Source organism: Elephantulus edwardii, unplaced genomic scaffold, assembly GCF_000299155.1.
Source record: "Elephantulus edwardii isolate Elephantulus edwardi_28Jun2011 unplaced genomic scaffold, EleEdw1.0 scaffold00002, whole genome shotgun sequence".
Classification (NCBI taxonomy): domain Eukaryota; kingdom Metazoa; phylum Chordata; class Mammalia; order Macroscelidea; family Macroscelididae; genus Elephantulus; species Elephantulus edwardii.
The window spans coordinates 15,376,329-15,384,289 of NW_006399752.1; the positions used below are offsets into that span (position 1 = coordinate 15,376,329).

Below are 7,961 nucleotides of genomic sequence, written 5' to 3' on the forward strand. Positions count from 1 at the left end.
TAGCAGCTTAGTTTTTAACCAGTGTTCCACTAGAGATCTTTCTTTCTATCCTATTATATAGATGAGGAAAAGTCCATCACAGAGGTTAAGCAATCTTTGTGTTTGAAAGATGGATGATGAATTTTAGATCTTTTTTCTTAAAAGATTTCTCTTTAAGGGAAAGATAAAATGAACCTTTTCCCACATGAAAGAATTAATAAAAAATAAAAGGTCATTACAAATATTGGCCAATTAAATATTATAACTTCAATTAGAGTTTATTGGTAACTACATAGCGGCATTTGGGGTCTGCAAACTATTCCAGAAGACCAATCCTAGCTAGCCAGTTGTTTTTGTAAGTTAGGTTTGTGGTGCCAAGGGCTTATTATTTAAAATGGATTTCCTAACTATTGACTTTGACTTTGCCACGTGGATGGGTAGAATTTTGCAAATAGGACATGTTAGTCTATTCACAAGGGGATTTGCTAGGCTCATCACTAAGTTGAGCTGACTCAATGGCAGAAATTTGGGAATCTAATTACAAGAAAGAAGAAGCAGAGAGTGCAGGTGCACATCCTATGGGGTCTGAGATTCCTGAGTCAGTCAGACTGGAGGAAGCCAAGAGAAGATTACAACCAGTAGCCACAGCAGAGAACCAGAATCTGACATGAGAAAGAGCAGACAATGGGAATGCTGCCCCACAGAGCCAAAGCCAACACCCTCCACCCAAGCTTCCTGCAGGACTTGTGGGGGAAACTCCTGAATTGGCAGGACTAAGAAAGCTTCATAACATTAGCCTAAAGTCACCAGGCCAAAGGCTGAAGGGCCTGTGAGCACACCTCAGAAGCTATCCTGACTCAGAAACTGTTTCCTGTTGCCACCCTGAATTGTAAACTGCTAACTTCCCTAATAAATCTCATAAGGGTGAGTACGGTTCTGCAAAGTCTATGCTGTTATTTCAACAGATTTTGGACCTAGTAGGAGAGTAAGACTGGTATCAGAAATAGGCATGTGAGTGTGGGGGACATATCTGACCTTATAAGCATTAATTTTGCACTGTGGATGTTGTTGATGGAGGCAGACCCCCCTTGTGGAACTAGCAGAGGTCAGTCTTGGCTGTCCCTACTCTGTCTTACACTGTTATTTTACAAGAGCACAGACAAACTTATTTGTTTATGTATTGACATATTTCAGTTAGCAGATGCTGCCATGGACGTGCTCACCAAATTGTGCCAAGAAATCTGGAGAACGACCACTTGGCCAACTGACTGCAAGAGATCGATATTTGTTCCTATCCCCCAAAAAGGTGACCCAACAGAATGTGGAAACTACAGAACAATCTCACTGATTTCACATGCAAGCAAAATTTTACTGAAGATTATCCAAAAATGACTGGAACAGCACATCAACAGACAACTACCAGAAGTCCAGGCTGGGTTTAGAAGGAGTCGTGGTACTAGAGATATTGCAGCTGATGTTAGATGGATCTTGGCTGAAAGCAGGGAATACCAGAGGAATGTCTATCTGTGTTTCATTGACTATGCAAAGGCATTTGACTGTGTAGATCATAACAAACTGTGGCTGACTCTGAGAAGAATGAGAATCCCAGAACACTTGATCGTTCTAATGCGAAACTTATACTTGGACCAGGAGTCAGTCGTCAGAACAGAGCAAGGGAACACTGCATGGTTCAAAATTGGGAAGGGCGTATGCCAGGGATGCATCCTATCTCCATACCTTTTCAACCTATATGCAGAACAGATTATCCGGGAGGCTGGGCTCTATGAGGAGAAATGTGGGGTTAAGATTGGTGGACGATTTATCAACAACCTGCGTTATGCGGATGACACAACCCTGCTTGCTGAAACTGAAGAGGACCTGATGCGCCTGCTGCAGAGTGTCAAGGACTGCAGCCTACAATATGGATTGAGGTTCAATGTCAAGAAGACAAAGATTCTCACCACTGGACCAATTGACAGCATCAGGATGGATGGTGAAGAGACTGAGATTGTACACAGCTTTAGTTTGCTTGGCTCCACAGTCAACAGTCTTGACACCAGCAGCCAGGAAATTAAAAGGCGCATCGCAATGGGAAAGTCTGCTGTTAGGGACCTCTCCAAAGTGCTGAAGAGCAATGGTGTCTCTTTGGAGACTAAGGTGCATCTGATACAGGCCATGGTCTTCGCAATCACCTGTTATGCATCAGAGAGTTGGACAATGACCAAGGAGGATAGAAGAGGAATTGATGCCTTTGAGCTGTGGTGCTGGAGAAAAGTATTGAGAATACCATGGACTGCTAGGAAAACAAACAGATTTGTCCTGGAAAGGGTTAAACTGGGTGGCTCCTTGGAGGCAAGGATTCTGAGGCTCCATTTAACATACTTTGGACATGTTGTGAGGAGAGACCAGTCCTTGGAGAGGGACATCATGCTTGGGAGGGTGGAGGGACAGCGCAGGAGAGGAAGGCCCTCTATGAGGTGGATTGATTCAGTGACTGGGATAATTGGGATGGGAGTGTCGGAGACAGTGCGATTGGCACAGGACAGAGCGGAGTTTAGGGCTGTTGTACATAGGGTCGCTTTGAGTCACAGGCGACTCGACGGCACATAACAACAACAACAACAACATTATCTATAGATACCTTCAATTTATGACTGTAGAGTTGAATTGTTGCAAAAAAAAAATCTGTGTGGTCTGTAAAACCAATATATTTAATATCTTAGATTTCAGAGAGAAAGTCTGCTGGCCCTGGCTCTAGAAAAAAAAAATTTAAATACCTCTTCTTTATTGTGTAACATGACTGATTGACTATAAGCAATTATGTGTGTAATATATGTATAAGAACAGCATTATTCACAATAGCAAGAAAATGGAAACAGCCCAAATGTCCATTAACAAATGAATGAACTGAGAAATTATGTACATTCACACGATGGAATACTATGTAGCACCTAGGAATAACAATTTAATAAAATAATATATAACATGGTAAAGTCTAGAGAGCATTATGCTGGGTAAATGAATTCAATTTAATAAGGACAAATATTGCATAAGGCTACTATTATAAAAATAGAAGGATAATTATTAGGATGTATGTAAATGCCCAAAAGTGGAAGGGGAAAGGAAAGTGGGATGGGAATATGGGAGCAGTGGAAATCACTAGGACAGCGGAGTTTGGTTGGCAGGTTAGTGGGGTGAAGGAAAAAGAAAGATTTAATGAGAACTTGAGAAGATGGGGTAATAATAGGCATACACCAAGGGTGATTAATAATACAGAATACAATGTATATGAATGATTGTATGAAACATAAGTGAATGTATAAAACATAGTATACACAAATGAAACAATTTATAAGGATTATTGTATGCAAACCAATAAAAAATAAGTAGAAGGGAATATTACATGGCTTAAAATCAGGAAAGATATCTGTATGTTGAGCAAATCATTCAAGAAACTGGATTGAAATGAGGATAAATGTGGCAACAGCAACTTGTGTTATGAAGATATAGTCTTGCTTGCAGAAAGTGAAGAAGACTTGAAATACTTATTACAGAAGATCAAGGACTATAGTCTTCAATGTGGGTTATAGCTGTGTTGTCAGAAACCCTGATAATTGGCTTTCCTAGCCCCCACCAGGGGAATGTCTCAAGTTATCTTAACTGCAGACATGTGGTCTTGAAAATAATCAACAGCTATGGGACCAATATAAAGAGCACTCTCCACACTGTGGGTTATATGAAAACACCAACACAAGAGTGGCAGCATAACAGTTAATTTAGCCCAAGCCTGCTGGAGGACGAAAAGTTGTCAGGACTGAGATATCGTAAATGGTGGACTAAGCATCAAGATGCATCCAGCCCAGCCCACTGCTCACTAGTTTCTGCAAAAACTGGCCTGTATACCTATAGTCATGTGAGTAATTCCTCTGACACCTCCTGAGTCTCAGGAGGACCTTTTAGTAAATCACAGAACCCAAGGGACATTGAGGAATTGGGACACTGAGCCACAGATGGAGATGTTAATGTTAGAAATTATAGACTCAAACAGCTGGCTAAGTATTTGGGAATACGTTGACTTGAAATTTCTTATAACTAGTCTTTTATTAATCTTAGCAGAACACATAATAAAAACACACACATCTTCGCATCAAGAAAACAAAATTCCTCACCACTAGGCCAAAAGGAAACATTATGATAGATGGAGAGAAGATTTAAGTTGTAGACGATTCCATTTTACTTGGATCTACAATCAACAGTCAATAGTAGCAAAAGTCAAGAAATCAAAAGATACTTTCCATTGGAAAAAGCTGCCGTCAAAGACCTTTCCAAAGTGGGTCAATTTAAAGACTACGATGTGCCTGATCTAAGCCAAGGTCCTTTCAATTACTTTTTATGCAAATGAAAACTGGACAGCGAATAAGGATAATAAGAGAAGGATCGAGACCTTTTAGTTATGCTGTTGGAGAAGAGTACTGACTATTGCAAGGACTGCCAAATTTTGTCTTGGAGGAAGTGCGGCGAGGGTGATCTTTAGATGAAGGGATAATAAAATTTTGTCTCATCTACTCTGAGGTGGATTGATTCCGTGACTGGAGTAATTGAGGTGAGGGTCTTGAAGACAGTGTGATTGGCACAGGACAGAGCAGAGTTTAGGGCTGTTGTACACAGGGTCACTATGAGTCGCAAGTGACTGGACGGCACATAACAACAACAACAACAACAACAACAACAACATCTAATTAGAGCAATTATGAGCCAGATTTTAAAAAGGATATCACACTGGAAGAGTAGAGGGTAAGAGAGAGAAAGACTCCTAAAAAAGATACACACAGCGACTTTTTGTTGTTGTTGTTGTTGTTGTTATGGGTGTTTTAATTACATTTTTACTGATATTGGAAATATTTAATAAACAATGAGTTGCAAACTTTCAAAAAGCATATGTCTTTATTAATGATTTTTGTAATAACTTCGTGTGACTTTGCAGAAATTTGAATTACATTTTTTTATAGTGACACTTCTGGCTATTACATGAATTAACCACTTCTGTAGAGTTGATTCAAACTTACAAAACCCTCCATTGAGTTTCTAACGTTGTAAATCTTTTCAAGAGATGACTGCTCTAACACAGTAGCTGGATGTTTTACAGTGTCTTTTAAGGGTTTAAGGATTTCAAAGACTGTGAGGATGGGCTGGAACAGGGCAAGGTTCAGAATTGTTATTTAGAGGGTCATTATGAGTGGTACGCAACTATCATTCAAAGTGACATCTAAGCACAACAACAAGAGGCGTGTGTGTGTGTGTGTGTGTGTGTGTTATATAAAGTACTCTATCTGATTAATGTCCAGGAAAACACAATATTCTGTAGCATTATGACTACATGATAGTTCTGAGGACTACTACACCATAGTTACCTGTACTCTGTCTTCAAATAATGGTTAGCCCGTTCCAAACATGTGATTAAATCTGTCATAAATAAAAATAATTGCAATTAGCAAACTGAATGGAAGTTAAGAGACTCATGTGCTAAGTTTCTCTTTAAAAATGAACATTTAAAAATTACTCATTCAGGACCTAGTTACCTAAATTTTCCTGTTTAAAAAGAAATCAAAACTGTTTCAATGTATCTCCAGTGTTTAATCATTTCCTCGTCTCCCTTCTCTTCTACCAATGATGGTTTTTCAGTGGTGGATCAGGATATACTCACGCAATCTATTTCCAAAAGCAAAACCAACACTGTTTAATTACTATCTGCTACTTACCTACAATGCCTGTGTGTATAACTTCCCCCGCCAGGAGTAAACAACTTCAAAAGCCAAATGCGCTTCATAAAAAGGTTGCAGAAACATTTTAATTTAACAATTTAGCCAGTGGGATTTGAGTCACCATAGGAGCCAAGGACCTATTTTTTTTTTTTTTTTTTACTGAGGCAAGTATATTATCTTTGATTCATCAGGAATAGGCAATTAAGAAAAGGGTGCACTGTGTATAGAAATGGGGAAGCTAAAACACTATTTCTTTCCTTTAGCTTCTTAACAGTTTACTGGAAGCAGTGTACAGTGAACGCTGACCATACAGAGCCTTCTGGGAATTGCCAGTTCAGACAGGCTGAGGGAACTGAACAGTTTGTTCTCTCCAGAGTACTTCTGCCATAAGGCACTGAGAACAGAAACTGGGGATGCCTCTCTTCCGAGAGCCGCTGAACAAACATGCCAAGCACTACAGTAACTACAATGTGGAAAAGAGGTCTGGACATGTGGCCACACTGTACTCTCATCAGCTTCCATACTCCCTTCTTAAGGTCCTCCACCATAATTAGGCCATTGTGCTGCAGTGTCCTCTTCATCCTTCTAATAATGTATGTCCTTCCCAGGTAGACACAGTAGGGGAAGGATTACTGTTAAAAGATCTGGCCTCCAAGATTATTAGGGGAAATGAAGGAGTCCAGTGAATTTCCAGGCCTCAAAAGAAGTCAAGGTGGTGGTCCCAAAAATGTGTTATAAAAGATCCTTCAGAAAACACAATCTTCCCTATCATACATAAGTCAGTTGGCCAATCTAATATTTGGAAAATTATTTTATAATCTGATAATTATTAACTTATTCCATTATGATTGATCTCGATACAATGATGCTGAACTCCTCTCTTCCTTCACATCTTACTTTTCTATGTGAGGTCATAATTCTCTCCAGAGATGAAAACAGGTGGCAAGAGGAATTCTTACAGTTAAAGGTTCAAAGATTTGTGTGGGCTCTTCTAGTATACCTGGATGGTCGCTGCTGGCATAAGTCAACAGAAAACCCCTCCCAGAAATGTGGGCTCCACTCTCAAAGCGAATAGTTACTTCACTGGTATTCAGCAAGAGTTCTTTGGGAACAGCCATGCTTCCTTTACAATATGGACCTAAAAACAAAGCACACTTATGGCATATTTCAAAATTCAGACCAGAAAAAAAAATATCTTGGTATATGGCATGCTCTCTTTTCTAATCTTTACCCAAATGAAAATTTTGTTATATGAAGACTGATAATCAGTGACAGGTATGACTTAACAAAATATATCTAGGAGCTTATTACTGTAAATAAGCAGTAAAATGCAATTACTTAACTGAGTTAGTCAAATGACAGGTTTCATTTTTAACAAAAAGAATACTATCAAAGGGCAAATATATCAGTCAATAAAGAATATTTTGTTATAAAAATGAAATTCTGGGACATCCTAAATTTGTTAAAAGAAACTCTGGGGTTTTGTTTTTTTTTCACTTTTAAGAGAGCTCCAGAATTAAGATTAAAAATGTCCAATGCATAATAAAGATCTTATTGTCATGCAGTTTACAAATTCATGTCTTGCTTACAGTAACTTGTGATTAAAATATATAATTATCTTAATTTTTAAAATAAGGTTAAAACAAAACCAGAATGATTTTTTAAATGCATTGACTGCAGTATCATTATTATAAATTATACAGTGAAGATTATAACACTATTCCTAGAAGAACTGTTTTGAAAAGAAACAGGAAACTCAAAGGCCTTTTAAAAAATAAAATTAGATTTGGTACAAAAAACAAGCAACCTTCCTTCCAAAAATATTCAAGTTGAAATATAGTTTATAAACTTCTGTCTTGAAAATCACATATGGAAAACAAACATCTGTTAAAATGGTCAAAATGCCAAAAGTTTTTGTAATTTATATTTTACCACAACAAACTTTAAGATTATAATATTAATAATTTCTATGAAAATAGGAAATTGCATGCAAATTGTCTAAGACTTATTCTTTTTTTAAATTACACTAGTTTATTAACAAAATTCAAATACATTGTTTTCCAAAACAGATATTTCCAATTTCTCTCACCCTCCCAACATATCAAATTGTACAACTTTATGACTTACTCTTCATCAATTTCTCCTAAAATGAAATAATATGGAAATAGTCAACAGTATTGTTTTTTTTTTAATTTTTATTTTTTTTAAATTTAGTTTGTT

At 37.8% G+C, this 7,961-nt stretch overlaps 1 protein-coding gene across 1 annotated transcript in view; it reads right to left on the bottom strand.

Annotated features, from left to right (window-relative positions):
• Positions 1-7,961, bottom strand: part of DCBLD1 (discoidin, CUB and LCCL domain containing 1) — a 97,272-nt gene that overhangs the window by 39,764 nt on the left and 49,547 nt on the right. The window contains exons 8-9 of the mRNA XM_006879149.1: positions 6,742-6,879; positions 5,391-5,442 (exon numbers count right to left, since the gene is read on the bottom strand). Of these exons, the coding sequence (XP_006879211.1) occupies positions 5,391-5,442; positions 6,742-6,879 (190 nt within the window). The remainder of the gene's footprint in view (positions 1-5,390; positions 5,443-6,741; positions 6,880-7,961) is intronic.